A 23,114-nucleotide genomic window follows, 5' to 3' on the forward strand; every position below is an offset into this window, starting at 1 on the left:
GAAACATATGAACAACCTAGACTGACCAGAGAAGAAATAGAAGACCTCAACCAACCCATCACAAGCAAAGAGATCCAATCAGTCATCAAAAATCTTCCCACAAATAAATGCCCAGGGCCAGATGGCTTCACAGGGGAATTCTACCAAACTTTCCAGAAAGAACTGACACCAATCTTACTCAAACTCTTTCAAAACATTGAAAAAAATGGAACACTACCTAACTCATTTTATGAAGCTAACATCAATCTAATACCAAAACCAGGCAAAGATGCTACAAAAAAGGAAAACTACCGGCCAATCTCCCTAATGAATATAGATGCAAAAATCCTCAACAAAATACTTGCAAATCGAATCCAAAGGCACATTAAAAAAATCATACACCATGACCAAGTGGGGTTCATTCCAGGCATGCAAGGATGGTTCAACATCAGAAAAACAATCAATGTATTACAACACATTAAAAACTCGAAAGGGAAAAATCAATTGATCATCTCAATAGATGCTGAAAAAGCATTTGACAAAATCCAACATCCCTTTTTGATAAAAACACTTCAAAAGGTAGGAATTGAAGGAAACTTCCTCAACATGATAAAGAGCATATATGAAAAACCCACAGCCAGCATAGTACTCAATGGTGAGAGACTGAAAGCCTTCCCTCTAAGATCAGGAACAAGACAAGGATGCCCGCTGTCACCACTGTTATTCAACATTGTGCTGGAAGTGCTAGCCAGGGCAATCCGGCAAGACAAAGAAATAAAAGGCATCCAAATTGGAAAAGAAGAAGTAAAACTGTCATTGTTTGCAGATGATATGATCTTATATCTAGAAAACCCTGAGAAATCAACGATACACCTACTAGAGCTAATAAACAAATTTAGCAAAGTAGCGGGATACAAGATTAATGCACATAAGTCAGTAATGTTTCTATATGCTAGAAATGAACAAACTGAAGAGACACTCAAGAAAAAGATACCATTTTCAATAGCAACTAAAAAAATCAAGTACCTAGGAATCAACTTAACCAAAGATGTAAAAGACCTATACAAAGAAAACTACATAACTCTACTAAAAGAAATAGAAGGGGACCTTAAAAGATGGAAAAATATTCCATGTTCATGGATAGGAAGGCTAAATGTCATTAAGATGTCAATTCTACCCAAACTCATCTACAGATTCAATGCAATCCCAATCAAAATTCCAACAACCTACTTTGCAGACTTGGAAAAGCTAGTTATCAAATTTATTTGGAAAGGGAAGATGCCTCGAATTGCTAAAGACACTCTAAAAAAGAAAAACGAAGTGGGAGGACTTACACTCCCTGACTTTGAAGCTTATTATAAAGCCACAGTTGCCAAGACAGCATGGTACTGGCACAAAGATAGACATATAGATCAATGGAATCGAATTGAGAATTCAGAGATAGACCCTCAGATCTATGGCCGACTGATCTTTGATAAGGCCCCCAAAGTCACCGAACTGAGCCATAATGGTCTTTTCAACAAATGGGGCTGGGAGAGTTGGATATCCATATCCAAAAGAATGAAAGAGGACCCCTACCTCACCCCCTACACAAAAATTAACTCAAAATGGACCAAAGATCTCAATATAAAAGAAAGTACCATAAAACTCCTAGAAGATAATGTAGGAAAACATCTTCAAGACCTTGTATTAGGAGGCCACTTCCTAGACTTTACACCCAAAGCACAAGCAACAAAAGAGAAAATAGATAAATGGGAACTCCTCAAGCTTAGAAGTTTCTGCACCTCAAAGGAATTTCTCAAAAAGGTAAAGAGGCAGCCAACTCAATGGGAAAAAATTTTTGGAAACCATGTATCTGACAAAAGACTGATATCTTGCATATACAAAGAAATCCTACAACTCAATGACAATAGTACAGACAGCCCAATTATAAAATGGGCAAAAGATATGAAAAGACAGTTCTCTGAAGAGGAAATACAAATGACCAAGAAACACATGAAAAAATGTTCAGCTTCACTAGCTATTAGAGAGATGCAAATTAAGACCACAATGAGATACCATCTAACACCGGTTAGAATGGCTGCCATTAAACAAACAGGAAACTACAAATGCTGGAGGGGATGTGGAGAAATTGGAACTCTTATTCATTGTTGGTGGGACTGTATAATGGTTCAGCCACTCTGGAAGTCAGTCTGGCAGTTCCTTAGAAAACTAGATATAGAGCTACCATTCGATCCAGCGATTGCACTCCTCGGTATATACCCAGAAGATCGGAAAGCAGTGACACGAACAGATATCTGCACGCCAATGTTCATAGCAGCATTATTCACAATTGCCAAGAGATGGAAACAACCCAAATGTCCTTCAACAGATGAGTGGATAAATAAAATGTGGTATATACACACGATGGAATACTACGCGGCAGTAAGAAGGAACGATCTGGTGAAACATATGACAACATGGATGAACCTTGAAGACATAATGCTGAGCGAAATAAGCCAGGCACAAAAAGAGAAATATTATATGCTACCACTAATGTGAACTTTGAAAAATGTAAAACAAATGGTTTATAATGTAGAATGTAGGGGAACTAGCAGTAGAGAGCAATTAAGGAAGGGGGAACAATAATCCAGGAAGAACAGATAAGCTATTTAACGTTCTGGGGATGCCCAGAAATGACTATGGTCTGTTAATTTCTGATGGTTGTAGTAGGAACAAGTTCACTGAAATGTTGCTATATTATGTAACTTTCTTGGGGTAAAGTAGGAACATGTTGGAAGTTAAGCAGTTATCTTAGGTTAGTTGTCTTTTTCTTACTCCCTTGCTATGGTCTCTTTGAAATGCTCTTTTATTGTATGTTTGTTTTCTTTTTAACTTTTTTTTTCATACAGGTGATTTGAAAAAAGAAGGGAAAGTTAAAAAAAAAAAAAAAAAGAGAAAAAAGACAAACAAGGGAAAAAAAAAAAAAAAAAAAAGAGAAAAAAGATGTGGTGCCCCCTTGAGGAGCCTGTGGAGAATGCAGGGGTATTCGCCTGCCCCACCTCCATGGTTGCTAGCATGACCACAGACATAGGGGACTGGTGGTTTGATGGGTTGAGCCCTCTACCATAAGTTTTACCCTTGGGAAGACGGTTGCTGCAAAGGAGAGGCTAGGCCTCCCTGTATTTGTGCCTAAGAGTCTCCTCCTGAATGCCTCTTTGTTGCTCAGATGTGGCCCTCTCTCTCTGGCTAAGCCAACTTGAAAGGTGAAATCACTGCCCTCCCCCCTACGTGGGATCAGACACCCAGGGAAGTGAATCTCCCTGGCAACGTGGAATGTGGCTCCCAGGGAGGAATGTAGACCTGGCACCGTGGGACGGAGAACATCTTCTTGACCAAAAGGGGGATGTGAAAGGAAATGAAATAAGCTTCAGTGGCAGAGAGATTCCAAAAGGAGCCGAGAGGTCACTCTGGTGGGCACTCTTATGCACACTTTAGACAACCCTTTTTAGGTTCTAAAGAATTGGGGTAGCTGGTGGTGGATACCTGAAACTATCAAACTACAACCCAGAACCCATGAATCTCGAAGACAGTTGTATAAAAATGTAGCTTATGAGGGGTGACAATGGGATTGGGAAAGCCATAAGGACCAAACACCACTTTGTCTAGTTTATGGATTGATGTGTAGAAAAGTAGGGGAAGGAAACAAACAGACAAAGGTACCCAGTGTTCTTTTTTACTTCAATTGCTCTTTTTCACTCTAATTATTATTCTTGTTATTTTTGTGTGTGTCCTAATGAAGGTGTCAGGGATTGATTTAGGTGATGAATGTACAACTATGTAATGGTGCTGTAAACAATCGAAAGTACAATTTGTTTTGTATGACTGCGTGGTATGTGAATATATCTCAATAAAATGATTATAAAAAAAAAAAAAAAAAAAAAAAATGAAGTGGGTGCTTGGGTCCCTTTTAGTTCAAATATTCTATAATAGTGAATATGAGTAAAAATATTATACTTCCTAAGATAAAAGTTATAAATTATTTATGCCTGTATCACTCCTTTTACTTTTAAATAATCCTTCTTTTTCTTTTTAAATTTTGGATTTAAATAATTTCTTATTCTATTTGCTATAAATAATATTTACCATTATATTGCAGACTGTTAGCTTCTCCTAAACAAAATTAAAGACAGAGGAATATAAGATTAAAAGAAATAACATATATTTTGAAGATGTAGAGAATTTTTTGTGAAAAAAGGAAATAGTATAGTTAAAAGGAAAAAAAAAGGACACACAAACTAATTAAAACCCTTGTTCTTTAATTTTGTTTTTACATAATTTCTGATTTAAAGAAAAGCTGCGAGAATAGTACTTAGATTTACTGGACACCTTTCACCCAGATTCTACAAATGTTCACATTTTACTATATTTGCTATAAATCTTTTTTAAGATAGGTAGGTAAATAAATAGATGATTAGAAAATTTTTCTCTGAATCATTTGAGTAAATTCAGAGATAATGCTCTTTACTATAAACATTTTAGTATTTCCCAATAACCAATTACAGTACAACTATCAAAAGGGAAATTAATATTGATGTAATATTATCTAATTTGCAGACTTTATTGTGATTTCACCAATGTCCATTAATGACCCTTGTGCAAAAAATACCAAAATCATCTTTAATCTGATGTTTAATCTGAGTTTCTGAATTTTTGCATTTTATGTCATTGATAGTATTGAAGAGTATAAGGCACACACATACTCTCCTATGATATATATATATGTAACTGTAGCTCTCAATTTGAGTTTGTCTGATGTTTTCTCATACAGTTTGGGTAGAAATTCCAGTCTGGGGAGTAATTTCACACAACTGATGCTGAGTTCTCAGTACATCATATCTGGGAGCCCTTGCTGTCAGTTGGTCTCTTTTCTGGCAATGCTAATTTGATCATTTGGTTAAGGCAGTGTCTGTCATATTTCTCCATGTTACTATTTATTTCTCCATGTTACTATTTATTTCTCTAAAGTTACTATTTTACATTTGTTCTAGTTTGCTAATGCTGCCAGATTGCAAAACACCAGAGATGGATTGGCTTTTATAAAAGGGGGTTTATTTGGTTATACAGTTACAGTCTTAAGGCCATAAAGTGTCCAAGGTAACACGTCAGCAATTGGGTACCTTCACTGAAGGATGGCCAGTGGTGTCCAGAAAACCTCTGTTAGCTGGGAAGGCATGTGACTGGCGTCTGCTCCAAAGTTCTGGGTTCCAAGTGGCTTTCTCCCAGGACATTCCGCTCTAGGCTGTGGTTTCTCAAAAATGTCACTCTCAGTTGCTCTTGGGGCTTTTATCCTCTCTTAGCTTCTCCAGAGCAAAAGTCTGCTTTCAACAGCCGTCTTCAAACTGTCTCTCACCTGCAGCTACCCTCTCAGCTTCTGTGCATTCTTCTAAGTGTCCCTCTTGGCTGTAGCTCCTCTTCAAAATGTCACTCTCAGCTGCACTGAGTTCCTTCTGTTTGTCAACTCATTTATATGGCTCCAGTGATTTAATTTAGACCCACCTTGAATGGGTGGGGTAACACTTCCATGGAAATTATCCAATCAGAGTCATCACCCACAGGTGGGTGGGGCACATGTTCACGGAAACACTCAAAGAATTACAATCTAATCAACACTGATACCTCTGCCCACACAAGATTACATCAAAGAAAATGGCGTTTTGGGGGACATAAAACATTCAAACCAGCACAATATTGTATAATTATTAAATATCTTGAGAGGAGATATGCTAGGATTATGTAAATATTCTGTTACTCTTCAAACTTTCACCAACTAGTTTTTAGCCTCCCTTGATGACTCTTACCTGAATCAATTAAAATAATGGTGGTTAGAAACTGGTGATTTTGAAATACCATCCTACCTCTACATTTATTAGTAGAATTGTGAAAAGTGAATAGTAGAATAGTGAAAAGGCGTAATTTCTCTTCTCCCTGCTAATTCATTTATTTATTTTTTTTTATCACTGTGGACCTGTGGATTCTTATTTTATTCAATGAATTATAATCAGTTACTATCATTATTTATTTTTATGGTCAAGTTGTGAAGGTTGTAAGAGACCTTCAGATCAACTTCTGTGTCCTTTTGACATGTCCCCATCATTCTTTTTATCATTTGAGTCAGAGAGTAATCTGACTCAAAAAGTATTCCAGCATTACTTGTACTTTCCCTGCCTCAGCTCTGAAATCAGCTATTTCTCTAAGGAGTCCTGATTCCTTCAAGAGGAGAGTGGTTTTATAAACAAAACCCCAGAGATTAGATATATTTGTTGGTACTGGGGTGCCATGGCTTCTAATCCTTCTCAGAGGATGAAAACAGATAGCTAACACACTGATGTTGCCAATTCCAATTCCAATCATTCTATCTTATTATTTTTCATGTTTTGCTCTCTTCACTGAGAAACCTGTTTTCCCATTTTTGCAGAGTTTTTACTTAAGCATTCAGAATGTATAGAATGTGTAGAAAATGATCTCAAAATTGCTGACTGATGCTTTTGTCTATATGAAGCTATGTAATTGCAACTCAATTTATTTAGAGTTTTTAAGAGATAATTTCCTTTTGTCTTTGTTTTGTCTTTATCTTCAGGGCATATGGTCTAACTAGTAGGTTAAATGTGACTTGTTTTTGAAATCCCTCCCCCTTTCAATTTGTAATGTTATTCATTTAAAATATAGCTTGGTTTATATGTTTTTGTTTGTATTCCATTTTAGAATTTTTGTGGATTTCATTTAATTTTTCTGATAGTATGAAACATTCCATTAATATGAAAGTCAGGTCTATAAACAAAGGCATATTCAAAGAAGTGTCATCTCATTCCCCATTTCCTCAATCCTTTCTATCTCATTTCTATCCATTCCATAAAGGTAACCAGTCTCAGTAGTATCTGGTTTATCCTTTCTGTATTTCTTTATACTCAAATAAATAAATACATGTATATATATTTTTTCTTCTTTTTTTTTACATTAAAGTACTCTTACATACTTTTTCACTTATTACTATATCCTGGAAAGCACTCTCTATCAGTTCTTGGAGAGCTTCCTCATTCTTTTTACACCTGCTTAGTATTTAATTGAATGGATGTAGCATAGTTTATTCAGTCACTCTCTTATGTACAGGTATTTATATTGTGTCCAGTATTCCATAATAACAAATATTGTTGTAGTGAATAACCTTGAGCATGTATATTTTCATATTGCTGGAGGTGTATTTTAGGATAAATTCCTAAATATGGGATTACGTATACATTTTTGATACATTTTATACAAATTTCCATTCACACCAGCAATATATGAAGGTCCCTGTTTCTCCCAATCATTTCAATAGATGTGTCACCTTACATTTTTTAAATTTTTGCCAATTTGGTAGGTAAGAAATAGTATCTCAGTAATGTTTTAAATTGCTTTTCTCTAATTATGTGTGAAGTTGTGTATGTTTAAGGACATATGTTTAAGGACAATTTTGGCATCTTTTCTTTGTGACTTACCTGTTGCCTATTATGCTTTCAGGCTTTTATAATTTTCCCTTTTTAAGAGTTCTTTATGTGTTAGCATGATTAGCCCTGTATTTAAGATACGTGTTGCAAATATAATCTCCCAGATTGTCAGTTGTATTTTTATTTCCTTTATGGTATTTGTCATGCTAATTAAACAATTATGTAGTTTTTTTAATCAACTTTTTTATTGCCTCTAGATTTTGAGTCAATCAGAAATCCTTTCCCTGTGCCCAAGAGGGCTCCACCCATATTTTCTTCTACAACTTTTAAAATTATTGTTCTCCATATTAATCAGTGTAACCTTATTTTCAGTAAAGTATTTTTTTCCTCATTTTAGCTGTTAATGTTAGATATTTAAGTATACCTTCAACAACTTTCACATTCTTTTTTGGTAAATTTGATACGATTTGATGTTGCTGTTAGGCAAAAGGGTGTGGTATTTTCTGAGAGATAAGGGTCCACTAATCAGGTTGGCAATTTTGAGTTATAATATAGCAAATATGTTGATTTTTAAGAGAAGCTTCATATTAAAAAGGTAATAATTTTGCTTATTTTGCATGAGCATTTTAACTTATATTAAGAGGGTAAGAGAAAAAGTGACACAATAGAATGAATGAAAATAAAATTCATGTTGACTTAAATGATAAAAGTGGTTTAATTATGATAGGTTAGAAATGAAACTAAAGAAATATCAGGCACTAAAGCATGCAAGACCTATTAAAAATCCTATTTAATTTGAACTTCACCCTAAGAGAAGTAAGGAATGTTCATAGAGTTTTAATTAGGGGAGTGACATGATCGTTTTTTAATGATCATTGTGGCTCTAAGGTAAACAAGGAATTAGAGAATGTGTAAAGCTTGAAAGGAAACAAACTAAGGTCCTGAAATATGATGGTGGCATGTTCAAAGAACTAGTATTTGTGACAGAAGTGGGTAGATTCAAGAAATATTTGGAAGGTAAAATTGACAAGATTTATTAGCAAATGAATTTGGGTGTGTGGGCTATGGCGTAGCCTAAGATGAAGCTCAGGTTTTTGTCTAAGTCACCAGCATGCATGGTTATAACAATCAGTCATGTGTCAAAAACAATTGAAGAGAGATAAGAGAGGAGTGAGGAATGTGGGAAGATAAGGTAAGCTTAGGTTCTGAAATGATGAGTTTTATGGGACAGCCAAGTAGAGAGGTTTACTAGTATTTTGATATATAGATCTGATTCCCAGAGGACTGTTTTGGCTAAAGTTAATGATTTAAACATCTTCAACACAGATAAGGATGTTTTCCTCAGGAAATTATGAAGTACTGTAATCATAGTTACTAAAAGTAACATTTAGGAGAGAAAATGAGCGAATACTAAAATAATAGTTTCTTTCTTAATACTATTATACATACAGAAGCACTTGAATGATTCTATTCATTTCATCAAGAACTCTGGGGATGTTGGGTTTGGAAAGAAAACTTCAAACAGTTTGTGGGTTGGTGTAGCTTAACACCAGATTTTCTGGTCAACCAACTGGGACTATAATAGATGCCAAGTTCTCCTTTACTGATGATTTTTTTTTTTTAGCAAGGCCAATGGGCCACAGGGTTTTCATTAAACAGAAACAATTCTTGACATGCCTTCCCTGAAACCTTAAAAAGCAACAATAGAGAGTAGGAGAGGGCAGAAAGCAAACTTATCTAAACTCACATGGCATAACTCTTGAAGCTTAAAACAATGATCTGTGGCAAAACAAAGCTTCTGATCTATATACTACACAGTCTTTAAATCCCAGATCTACTGAACTTTCGTGAACTTTGAAAACATAATGCAGTAATGTATTTCAAAGAGTTAACGAGGGAAGTCAAGAGCAATAAAAGATCACAAGACAAGAAGGTCAGTCTAGCCAAAGAAAATGGTGATAAATTGTAACCAGGTGTCTTTATTTCCTGATTCCTCAAGTACTGCAGACTCAGCTTTCTCTGTTACGGCAGCTTGTGAAATCCCATACAGCATTTGTCAGCTTCAATACTTCCTTGCAAGATCTCAGACTTTTTTTGCTTAATCTTAACTACTTCGGAGCCAGATGAGACAGACTATTTAGAAAGTACACATGGAGTGAAAGAAAATAAAATGCTCGCTGTAATTTAGAAATTTCATATGAATATTTTATTAGTGTGCTGATGTTTGCTAAAACCATTTAGGACTAAGTAAATTTAATTGTGCACAAGTTAAAAGCAAAGTTGTGAAGCATTCCATAAGTATATGCTGACTTTTATAACACCCATACTAAAATTCCTGTGAATGTATTTCACACCTTATTTATGTCCTCTCTAATTCCTCCCAAGGCCAAATTTTCTTTAAATGGACATTGCACAATTTGTAGTATACTATATATTTGTGTTGGTATTTGTTTTAGGTCTGATTATTTCTCTGCACTATGTGAATAGATAAAAAACATTCAAAGAATTATCCAATCTAAGGGAAAATGATATGGCAAAGCTTGAGATACAGAACAGAGAAACCATCTGAGAAGTATACAGAGCAGGAGATTAAGGGGGAAGCCTGGAAAAATGGACTGACAAGAATGTGTCCGGAAACAAGCCCTCATCACTCGATGCGGTACAACGTGGCATTCCTACCTTCAGTCACAGGTTTGAGGAAAGGGAGAGATGGAAAATGATAGAGAAGATAGAATCGTCTTTCTTCTCCTGCACTGCAAGGAGATGCACCTTTCTATGTATTAATGGAGTTGTGCAAAATATTCAAGTCCAAGGTTACTATCCCCTAAGCATTTCAGTCTTCAGATGTGGAACCTCAGGAAAAATTCTAGTCATTCCGTCCAGGGAATTAATAACTACTGATACCTTAAAAGCTGAAGATCTTTTGGAAAGTGGTATGTGGTCCTCTTGTGCCTAATAGCTCAGTGCTAAAGAATTTAGCATCCTGAAGTGGACAAGGGATTCATGCATACTTAAATATAATGTCTTCAAATAAAAATCATGTACCTATTCCTTTTTGTCTTCCTATAGAGACTACTGGAGAAAAAACTTAGGATAAACTGGTTTTCAAAAACAAGTCTCTTCTGCTTGATTTTTCTGTAACCCTAATAAAACAAATTTTTAAACAGTTCTCTTTTATGTCAGAAGTTCTCCTTAATTTCAGAAACAGTAGTGATCTTACAGTGGGGAAAGCAAGTTATTCTACAATAATCTGATTATTTCCCATAAATTAAAGGAAAAGGAAAAGGAAATTAGCTCAATTTTTTGAACTGAGATATTGCAAAAATGACAATGTATTACCAAATGGCTGGGTTGGGAATGTTTCAAGACACTGCTTCATTAGCAGTGGAGAAGACCTGCTCCTGGAGGAAACAAATAAAAAAACGTCAATTACTGTAGTTACAGAGGGCAGCAGGCATGAGTAGTTGAAAAAGCACCCTACAACTCACCAACTGATACATTGTAGGATTAGAAGGTTTGCACCCCACCCTTACTAAAGAATAAGGGTTTCAACTTTTTAAATATAAATAATCAAAAGAAACAAACTGAAACTCAACCTTCAGAGAAGTGACTCATTTTCAGAAGACACCCTGAAGAAAAATCCTTGGGTGGGCCTGAAGCTTAATAACATGCAAGTTGTCCACTTGAATAAAAGAGGAACTTATTACTCAGAGTATTTTCTTAATGAAAGATAGTATGTTTTATAGGAACATATCTAAGTATGCATTGCTAAAGGCAAAAATATGAGTGTTGATTTATTAAATGAGCCACATCTCAAATAAAAACCAAGAGCCAGGCAAAATCATGTAGGAGTTTCAATTTTCAATTTTAGAGAAGAAAATTAATCATTTTCCAGAAATCAAGAAGTAGGAAATTTATAAGTTTGGTAGCTTGTTCACATTTAATTTTGTCAAGTCTTGTTTTTTCCTCACAGTGATTAACAGTAGACTCCATTTGGCTTGTGTATTTTTAGTGGCAACAAAAAAGGGAAAAAACAGGGGAGACAGCATCCCTATTTCCCTAAATGTTTTGAAAAAGAGAAACCCCCAAAGGATAAAGTGGTTGCAACCACTAATATAGAAAGAAAGAAAAATTAATTCTTTTGGCAAAGGGAAGGAAGAAAAAAATAGGGGTGTCCGTGGTATGGGCTGAAGACTGGCCTTGGGGCATTGCATGTGAAAGGCTTTTGCATATCTGTAATAACAATTAATTAATTTGATGAGGATACTAGAAAGAAGATAGGTGCAGTTGAGAACAAATTTTAAAAATAGAGGATTGTTTATTATTTAGATGAGTATTATTTCTAATAGTCACTATAATTTTTCACTGGTAAGGTTAAATGTAGAATCAAACCTCTCATTACTTCTTTTCTGTTGCATGGCAAAATATTGGTACTAAACTACATCTCATTAACTTCTCAGCTATTGACATGACAAGTTGTTTTTATCTTGAAACTGTGCTAAAATATACTTGGCTTTGCCAAGTCTTTAAAATGGCTTACTGTTTTCTTGCCAGAAAACAAGAAACTAGCAATTTTTTAAAATAGGTAATAATTTATGTTGTAATGACCTACACCTACCTCCTTTTGGGTAATATGGTTTTGTTTCATTTACATGTTTTAATGCATTCATATTTAATTTATTTATAGTAAAAACTACTCAGTTGACATTCTTAAGACTGAACTCCTTTGTAAGTACATAACTGTTACTGTAGGGGTATAATTTGGTAATTAAAATGCTCTTCTTGATTGCACAGCACATCTACTTTGTATTTGATGGAATGGAAAGCTTTAACCTCAAGACTGGGTATTATTTGTTTCAACTTACACTTTATTGGTTCTAGTGAATTAATAACAATGCAATTTTTATTGTAGTTACCATAATGTGTGAATTTTGCTCTTGAGGGCAATTATAGTAAGCAATAAAGTACTTCATTTGACCAGTACAGGTACTTACATCAAAATAGCATGAGTTAAGGTACTTGGGTCCAATAGAAATAAAAGGTTAAAGGACAAGACTTAGGTAGTAACTTATTATTTTGACAATATGTCCAATATGTCCTCCCCAAACAATGCAAAACTGTTAAGAAGATAAACAACAACAGCAACAACAGCAAAAAACTGTATAAAAATCTTCCCATAAGCATGACTTGAAGACAAAGAGTGCCCAAACTTCAAAATAATTACCAGTGAAAAAAAAAAGGAAAGCATCAAATCCAAGGGAGCAATTTATCACATTACCTAACCACTGCAAGCCTTGCTGCTAGCAAAGACAGGCCGAGAAAAGCTGCAAGGGAAAGAAAAGAGGATAAATAGTGATGAAACTAAGGTTGAACTAAAGATACTTCCAGAGGGAGTGATTCCACCCTGATTGTAAAAACGGTAAGATGGTGTTGTGTTAGATCAGAGCATGGTGTGGATGTAAATGTAAAAGTGTGCATGATGTGGAATAATAGTTTTTGAGAGTCATGGTTACCAGGGTAGAAAAAAAAGGAAAAAGGGAGAAGGATAGATACTTTTTGGGCAGTTGAGTGATGAATGGGAAAAAAAGAAAAAGGGAAAATTTAGGTTTTTACCGGACAAAAGAGAACCAAAGTCAGAGAAACACAACCTCTTTCTCAACACCCCACACACACAATAATAAACACCATCAAAGATCTGTATTTTGATCTATTTTTATCTACTAACACAAAAGGGTGCCATTGAACTAGGAATTCTGTAAAGAACTGAAAATCCACAATGAAAAAATAAAACAAATCTACACAGAATTATTACTAAAATCAGAAAACAAAATTCAACACACTTTGACTAATGAAACTCTCCAGTGCCCCAAAAATAAAATGAAGGAAAACATGTAGCAGAAGAAAACTGTAAGACAATATTTTGAATTAAATATACTCAAACAAGCATTTAGAGATAAAAAAAAAAAAAACACTTCAAATTATAAATTTTAAAGTTAAGAACAGAAAAGAACAAAAAAAGAGAGAAAGAAAGAAAAGAGGGTGCTTTGAACTCAATAAAGATGTGGAAGACATTGACTAAACTATCTCAGAATGAAAACAAATACATGATTCCCAAAGGAAAATAAACTTAAATAAAATTTAATACTAATATAGGAAAGGCAGGAGAACAATCAATCAATCAATCAATCAATCAGAAAAGTGAAAGAACATGATGGAAATGAAAGGCAAGCAAAGAGAAATAACATTTTTATAATTGGAGTCCCAGAAGACTAAATTAACCAAAGCTAATATTTACAATTGTAACTGAAGAAAAGCTCTTTGTGATAAAAGAAGGTTTGAATCTGTATACTGAAAGTGCCCACCTGGAACCTGGGAAAAGTAATCTGGTATGATTACTCTTGAGACTTAGGCTAGTAAAACTATTAGGTTTCAAAGATAAGGGGGAAAGTCTCAAGGATGCAAGGAAGAAATAAAATAATTTGCAAGAAAATTTATTATTTTGACATCAGAATTTTTAAAAACATGATATAAAGCAAGGCAACAATGGAACAACATTTTCAAAATAATCAATGAATTTGTGAACCAAAGATATTCCATCTAGCCATTCTGCTTCAAGTACCAAAGCAACAAAAAATACAGGAACTTAGGGAATTCTGTACCTCTGAGCCCTTCTTGAGTAATCTAATGGAGAATGAGTTTCATTCAATGTTTTAGTAGAAAATTTCAACAAAGGGAGTGCTGGTGAGCATTTTGTTAAGCTTAAATAGTGGATCTAAGACTAAAATGGGAGGGGTTGAGCGTGGAAAACTAATACACAAAGTTATAGATTGTGTGAAAGTAGAAATGATGCAACTAAAAAGTTGGAAGAGAAAGGAAAGGGAATGATCAAAGTAAAATAAGGTATTGATTATTGTAGGGACAATGTATGAGAGCTAAAAGATGCCAACAAAAGCTGACAAACCTGGTAATAAAAGGTTGAATGAGAAAACAGACGACTCAAGTCTTTAAAAATGTATACATAAAATAACCACTAAAACAAAAACACAAACCTTCCTAAATGTTAAAAATTACTTTAAAATAAAACAGCCAGCAATATACATCTTTTAGAGGAATAAAGCATAGCAAATGTAACCAAATATAAATAAAGTACTTTGAAAGAGTTGAAACTGAAATATCTGTGATATTAATAAATGTGAATGAGCATAACTTAACTATTAAAATCAAAAGATTTGCAATGTTACTTACAAGGATACATTCAACAATGTGCTGTATCAAAAATCATACTTAAAGTGATTGAAAAAGAATAAAAAATAAAGTTGTGGACAAGAGTTTGCTGGCACATGGGTGCAGTAAGAAAGTAGGTGTAGCAGGCCTGCTATTGGACAAAATCAAATTCAAGGCCAAAAAAAAAATTTAATTGAGAAAAATAAGGGTATATTCAATACTAATAGCTAAATAGCTAGTAGCTAATTCAATGCTAATGCTAATTTCCAACAAATATATAATACTTCATGAATATCAATGCACTGAATAACAGCAATCACCTTTACAAAGTAGAAATAGCAGGATATGCAAGAAGACACAGATAGAAACACATTAGTAAAACTTTAATACATCACTCACAGTGCAAGTCAGATAAAATGGACAGATAATAAATAAGGATATATAAGATGAAACAACATAATCAGCAAGGTAGAGCTTATGGATATATATTGAACTTTACGTCCTGAATATACCTTCTATTCCAGCGCTCTTGGGACATTCACAAAAACCAATCATATGTTAGATCATATGTTAGATCATATGTTAGATCATATGGAGCTCCATAAAGTAAAAATATTACAAACATCTATCTCTGGTCACAAAAGCAACAAAACTAAAAATTATTGGCAAAATTTAAAAAGTTATTCCATCTAGAAATTAAAAAGTAAATGTATTTCATAACTCTTGGGTGAAAGTGCAATCACAGAATTTCTCAAAAGTAATGATTTTTAAAACACTATTTGTCAGCATTTTTTGAGATAAATTCAAAGCAGTGATCAGTGAAAATTTCACAGCACTGAACTCTTTTATCATTAAAAAAAGAATACAAATAAATAAATCAAATACTCTGTACAAAAAGAAAACAAAACACTAGAAAATAACAAAGTGAGCCAAGAGAAATAATAATGAAGAAAGTCTTCAATTTCAATTTCGAAAGAGAAAATTAATCATTTTCCAGAGATAAAGAAGTAGGAAAGTTTTAAGTTTGATGACTTGTTTATATTTAATAAGAATAATCAAAAGACATTCCCAGACGTATTTTAGTATGTTGCAATGCTTAATAGGGCTAGTTCTCCCAAAAGGTTTTGTTTGCTTGTTTGTATTTTAGTGTTTCCCTGACTATTTGAGTATGTTTGTTTTTCTATATTAACTTTCATATCAAACTTACCTAGTTTCGTAAAATAGTTACTTGATATTTTTATTGGGATTGCATTACATTTATAACTTAAGTTAGATAGAACTATCATTTTTATGATGTTGAGCCATCCTATCCAAGAAGAAGAGATATTTTTCCATTTGTTTCAGGCTACTTTGTGTCTTTCAGAAGTGTCAAAAATATTCCTCATATAGGTTTTGCACATTTCTTGTTAAATTTTTCCCAAATATTTATTCTCATTTGTTGCTTTGTAAATGAGTTTTCTTTATGATTCTGTTACCACATTGGTAATTGTTAGTGTTTATGAAAGCTAGATTTCTGTACATTAATTTTGTATCCTGCTACTTTACTGAAATTTTGTTTTTATTTTTGGGGTTAGTTTTATCATTGTTTCTCTAGGCTTTTGCAGGAATGCTATCATATCATCTGCATAAAACTGGTATTTGTTATTACTAGTTATAATGCCATTTAAAAATTTTACCTTGTCTAATTGCATTGGATAAAACCTTTGGTGAAATGGTTCATTGGAGCCGAGATGGCATTCTTGCCTTTTCTGATTTTAATGGAAATGTGTTTAGTATTTCTCTCTTAGGTAAGATATAGGTTTTAGGACTAAGGAATATACTTATACACATATACACACAAACATATACACAATATCCATCATTTTAAAATTTTTTTATCTTGAGTGTATTTATCAGCGATGGATGTTAAATTCTGTCAAAGTCATTTTCAGCATCTATGGAAATAGTCCAATAATCTTTCCCCTTAAATCATTTTATTAACAGATTTCCTAGCAAGGAATCAAACTTGTGTTCTTTGAATAAGCGCAACCTCAAGATGGTGAGTTATTTTCTGAATGTTGTATTAGATTTGTTTGCTAATACTTTAATTAATACTTTGGTATATTTATAAGGGATATTTGTCTGTGGTTTTCTCTCTCTGTTTCTTTTGTACTACCTTCATCCTGGTGTGGATGCTAGACTTACTACATCTTGTTTTTAAAGAAGTTTCCTTCTTTTTCATTTTTCCGAATGGTTATAGACCATTGGGATGATTTGACCTTTGAAACCTAGTGTTTTTTTGTGGGGTAGTTTCTTAAACATTTTTCCTTTTTCTTCTGTGAAAATTATTCTTTTAGAGCTTTCTATATCTAATGGAGTCATTCCACTGTTACACAATTACTGTTAAACCAAATGTCTATCTTTCATTCCTTACCTACCCAGAAATAAAATCATCTGGGAAAATACAACCAAAAATATTCTGCATTTCTGCATTTACTTAGCATGTGGGAAACTTTTATGGTAAAGATGTAAAAATTGCATGAATATTCCCTTAGGTGTTTCTTTTGTTTAACATTTAAAATAATTAAATGCATCTGAAATTGTTTGAGAGGCCTCAGCCTTATTTATTAGCTTAGCACAGCTGTTGGTTTTGGACAAAGGATAAGGGATAGTTTATATTATGGTTTGGCTCTGATACTGTTTTAACTTTGAGGAGACCTTATGTTATATTATATATTTGAGGAAAGGTTAAGATTTTGCTCGAACAATTTTAAAAATCTTATTATATAAATTATTTTCTTTATTTTCTTCTTAATTTCTGATAAGCAGTCTGTTAAGGTAGGGATGATACTCTATACCACAAACCATCTAGCAGATTTGAAACCCTCTCTTCAGTTGCCATCTCTTATCGGAATTCTTCAAACCATAAACCAACACCAAACATCTCCTTGTGGTTCCGAGTGTTCTGTGGTTTGTTTTGGAAAGTTTCCAGGAATGCTTCAGCGGTAAGTTCATCTCAGTGACCAATGAATGTGAATTATGAAATAGACTGAAAGGCTAAAATTTTCTGATGAACTAAACATAATGTAAATGTAATTGATGACAGTTCTGGGTGTCTTTGTTTCAGAATGATCAAAGCCATTCATAACGGCTGAAGGACATGAAAGTGTTATCAGGGAGGCCTAGACTTGCTCAGTTTCTCCCACCTCACCCAGAACTCTGAAAAGTCCCTGGCTCCTAACAAGCAGGGGCTGCCCCCCTCAGAAGTCAATTCTCAGCCCCCCGTTATGGCATATCCAGAACCAGGTGGCTGAGGATCCAGATAATGGTAGGATGAATTGAGAATAACTCCTCGTGTTACAAAAAAGAAAGAATTTTAGAGTTGTTACCTCTCCATTTCAGGTAACTTAATCAATTATAAATTAATCTCTTCATTAACTTCCTTTTGTAATCATTATTATCTGAACCAAAGAAACCTCGCTAAGTCAGTGAATTGCAGATAAGAAACAGGGAAGGAATTTGCTTTAGCAATTAGAAGAAAGTTGCTTTACCAAGGTGTGGAGAATTATTTTGCAACTTCTCAAGTCACTTCCATCTAGAAAGTGTAATTATTTTTTTACATGAGGGTGAAGTTTCCAAGGGGAAATCAGACATAGATTTTCACCTGATATAAGTATGATGATTTTTTACTATTTGAATGTTCTTTGAGATACAGTCTCTGTCTTTTAGTATTTCTTTTTCTTATAAATTAAATTATTTTTTCTTAAGAAAAGCTTTCTCAGACCTTTGAGTTACATTACTTATAAAAGAAAATGTCAAACATCTTTAGTTCAGATATATAGCTATATAATTTCAAATTTTGAAGAGAAGAATAAAAGAAATAATTTTAAATACTCTGTCATTGCTCCATTCCTTGTTGCTTCCTTGCTTCTTTCCTTCCTTCTTGAATAAATCATTCCAAGAGATAATAGGTAGGGCCATGCATGGGAAGAATTTCCATGGGTCTACTGCTGGATGTTGGTATCCACACAGGTTGGGTAGGCCATTCATTCAGGAATGGTAAGGCTGGGGGCTGCTTACTGTGTGCTGTTGAAGCCCAAATTAGTAAAGGGAGCATGTGTGCAAAATTGGATGCATCAGTGCTGGGTATGTGTGAGCTGGGGAGAGTTGAAGAAAGTGTTCTTTATGGGTAACAGTGGCAGAGGCAGGGATTGTTTACATTCAGAAGAGATTGATCATATGAAACAAATGTTGAGAATAAATGGAACCAGATTTGTACCCAAGTTCATGGCCCTGGAGACCCACACAATGAGCCTCTGGTCCTGTAAGTCCACCCAGAGGTTCCCATGCTGAGATGGCATCCACAGGTTCACTGTTGAAGAAGGGAATACCAAATATGTAAGGGAGAAAACAAGAATGGCACTGTATTAGAATTAGAGGTGTCAGTGTCAGTTCATGGTTTTAAACATTATAGATAAATATATATATAGGATAAATATACGCATTTATGTGTGTGTATGCATGTGTTTGGGTGTGTGTTTACGCATATATACATACACCTACATCCTAATTCTCCACAAAGAGGGCCTGAGAGCAGCAACATCCTAAACTAAGATGGAGTATTAGTCCTTATTAGGACTAATAGCAATCAGTCTTGATTAATAATAGCAATCAGTCATGACTAATAAATACTATTCTCCAATAAAAGGAACTGTTCCTCCTTAAAAAAAAAAAAAAAAATGACTGATGCCAAAACTGGAGCAGGGAAAGAACAAGGTGATACTGGAACAGCTCATTTTCACTGAAAATAAGGACGTACTGAAGGAATGATGGATATGTCATAAAGGACTCGGAAACCAGCTTGAAGAGGCTCCCTTGTGCGAAATCTGGACAACTGGAGCATCCAAATAAATGTAAGGGATTACAGCTCAATGAATAAAATAGGAATTCATGAGTTCATACTGACATAAATAAGTAAACAAATACATAAATAGGTAAAGAGATTTCTTTAGAGTAGAATGTCAACTAGCAGATGTAAACAAATACATAAATAGGTAAAGAGATTTCTTTAGAGTAGAATGTCAACTAGCAGATGTAGAAGAGTATTTAAATTGGAAAATCACCATTTCGTCATTGGATGAAAAAACTAGTGAATGAAATATAGGGAAAAGTATGTATACAGTCTCAAACTACCTCTCTATAAAGATGTGAAAAGAGGAAACAAATAACTTTAAAGTAGAGAAAACTGGTAAGAAACTTTTTATGCAAGTAATAAAGTTAACCTCCCCAGGAATAAAATTAATCAAAATAGGGCACTATATGGTAGTATCCAATGTGACAAACACAGCATAACTTCAATAAAATTGCTCCAAAAATTTGTATACTATGATTCTAATCATGAAAGCACATCAGATAAATCCAAATTGAGGGTTAATTCTAGAAAATAGCTGACCCATAATTTTCTCAAGTCAAAATAATGAAACTCAAAGAAAGACAGGATTTTTTTTCTGTTTGAAGGAGACTAAGAAACATGGCAACTAAATGAAAAAAGTGATCCCAGACAAAATAATTCCAGGATATTTTGTCAAACCTTGAGTGGAGTCTGTAGATTGTTGATAGTAATGTACCAGTGCTGGCTGTGTTATGGTTGGGTAAGAGAATGACCTCCTGGAGGAAATACACATTGAGTTATTTGGAGATTTTGGGCATCATACTGGTACTATCTCAACTGATTCAGAAAATAAAAAGTTTTTTTGTACCATTATTGCAATTTGTGTGTACATTTAAAATTATTTCAAAACAAAATCACATATTGTAAAAGTAACATGTAATTATATTTAAGAAGAAGTGCAATCATTTATAAAACATTGATTATTTTTTACCTGAAAATCACTTAGAAAAGAAGCTCAATTTTGGACTAAATGTTAAGGTAGAGGGAGTTTTTGTGCGTATTTATTATTATTATTCTTAGTAATCAATTTTAAAAATTATCACCTGAATAGGATTATTAAAAACTTAATTTTACAACAAACAATATTTTGACAACAAATGACAAAAGACAGTTTATAAAATCATATGTAACATATATTTTGAAAAATAATTTAGCAGGTAAATTACATTGCATTCAGTGAAAGGAATTTACCATTTTATGAGATGGTCTGTGAGAACTCACTCTTAAACAGGTTAACAAATGAAGGACTAACTAAAAAATCAATTTCTGGAACAACTTTTAAGGAAGGTTCCTATATTAATTCTGTTGAAACTGAAATCACTGTTTATATATTGAAACAGTTTTTTTTAACAACCTGCATTTTTTCTCTTAAATACTTCACATTTCCTAAGAAAAGTAGAACAATTTCAGAAGTTAGACTTTAAAAAGTGAAGAATAATATTCTCAGAAAGATTAATATTTCTAGTTCAATGATTTGAAAGCGAGTTATTATTCAGGTCAATTTTTATCTATTAAAATAACTAACTATACAGAGCTATCAGTACCAAAAGAATGAGACTTGCCAAGATTAAAACCATTACAAAACTGTGATTGCCACTCCTTTTCCTCTTGAATCTTCATGATTTCTGAACAAAAAAAATCATCCCACCCACAATTATCCCCCTTTGTAGACATAATTGATAGCCTTGATGGGAACAGAATTTTCAGCTGATGGTCAGAATTCAGATTCCCAACTTTAACTGATTACTTCCGATTCTGACTCAAACACGCTGAGCTCTGTCAGTGAGGCCTCTCAGGAATGGTCAATTGAGACAGGGATAAACAGGGCTTGTTGAGTGTAATCCATCTTCCTGTGCATTAAACTTCCTCTCTGCTGCTGATAGTTCCTTGGTCTCTGAGATTTTGTCCTTTATCTCCTCTTCTGTGGCCCCTGCCCCTCAACCTGCCAATTGACTCAGAAATTTTTGAGTCCTGTTGCTCTGGCTACCCTATAGACGAATTAGCCACTGCCTCATATGCAGGGCTGTGAACAGGAACATCTCTCCTCAACCTCCTTTTAGACAAATTCCTCCAGGGGCTGGGAGGGGGCCTCCTAACAAGCAGAAGAATTTAAGGCGATCTGTATATGGATTACTGAGATAGTGTGCTAAGGCTACATAAAGGCGACAGTGAGCTGGGGTGAAGTCCCTGTTCTATTGGTCTTCCCAGTGGTGTCAGTCAGATTGGATGCTGAGGTCTACATCTGTCTGGAGCCTTAAATTTTCATTTCACTGAGAACCTCTGACCATGTAGGTTACTATTCTTATCCGCTACATAGGGACTAAAAATTTGCACATTACTGTTGCAAACATCCCATTGGCCACTAAGTCCAATGGCTGCAAACACTTGCTGGGAAATAAGGACTGTATTCTAAATTGCCTTGTGCCTAGGTAATAATTCTATCAATTTTTAAGAAGAGGAAAACAGATTTGGGGGACAAATAAAAACCTGTGTTACACCACTTCAAAATATTGTTTTCCAAGGTAGGATGCAGCCAGAAGATATTCTGAGAAAATCCTTCTGGTTTAGCTTTCCTCAGATGTTTTTACCTTGTAAATGAGGAACCCTTGGAGATGCCCAAACTGTTGGCTTGATAATATAAGGTGTTGCTTTAACTACATAAGATGGATTTTAATTTTGAATAAATATTCGGCTGTGGTGGATTGGAGAAGAATCCACCATGTAAGAACCATGCTCAGTTAGTCCCACAAAAAAATGAAAGCATTCAGCTGCCAGGGTAACTTGTCATTGCAGGAACACAGTCTAGCCAAGGCGTCACTCCTGCAAGGGCTGGGGCATGCTGACAGAATACAAGAAGGTAACTTTGCATCTTAATGGAGCTGTGACTTTCTTTTCCCCTTCCACTGTGGATAACTGGAGACTTAGCCACAGCATGTCCATGTTTTAAAGTAAAACCCTCAGCCATCTGTAAAATACCAGGGAGTGTGAAGTTCCCAGGAACAGACCCAGAGCTGGGAACTCTAGAGTTGGTCATTTAATAATCAGCTCACTTACAAATATTTATAAGACTTTGGTTATCCTCTCAGGAAGATTATGATAGTTTAAGAGACAAAGGGCAGTGTAAGAGGAATGCAAGTGTGGCTCAAGACTGACTGTAAGCCCTGAATGGGAAGTATAGGCAATGTATTCTCTGAGTTCAGAGGACAAAACCATTGTCCCTATACACACTGCAATGACCAATGAAGATTTCATGGAGGACCTGTTGGGGCCCTCGGTGCCTCTGATTCCAGAGCAAATAAGAACTTTTCTTTGGGGCCAAAATATATTACTTTACTACCCTGATTTCAGTCGAGAAAATTTTCCCCAAGTAGTCTTTTTCTTGATCATTTAGATCTGGGTCAGCCAATTCCTGCCTGTTGCCTGTTTTGTATGGCCTGCAAGCCAAGAATGGCTTTCACAGATGAATATTTGTCATCAGCTTGATGATAGGGAACACTAACATTGAACTCCACTAA

The 23,114-nt window shown here is 34.5% G+C and overlaps 1 protein-coding gene across 1 annotated transcript in view; it reads left to right on the plus strand.

The window, feature by feature from the left end:
- The first annotated feature begins 9,970 nt into the window (after positions 1-9,970).
- The window catches only part of LOC119508811 (dynein light chain Tctex-type 3-like), a 36,539-nt gene continuing 23,395 nt past the window's right edge, over positions 9,971-23,114 (plus strand). Inside the window, exon 1 of the mRNA XM_037802590.1 lies at positions 9,971-10,136. Coding sequence (XP_037658518.1) covers positions 9,971-10,136 — 166 coding nt within the window. The remainder of the gene's footprint in view (positions 10,137-23,114) is intronic.

The sequence above is a fragment of the Choloepus didactylus genome, chromosome 14 (assembly GCF_015220235.1).
Source record: "Choloepus didactylus isolate mChoDid1 chromosome 14, mChoDid1.pri, whole genome shotgun sequence".
NCBI lineage: Eukaryota > Metazoa > Chordata > Mammalia > Pilosa > Megalonychidae > Choloepus > Choloepus didactylus.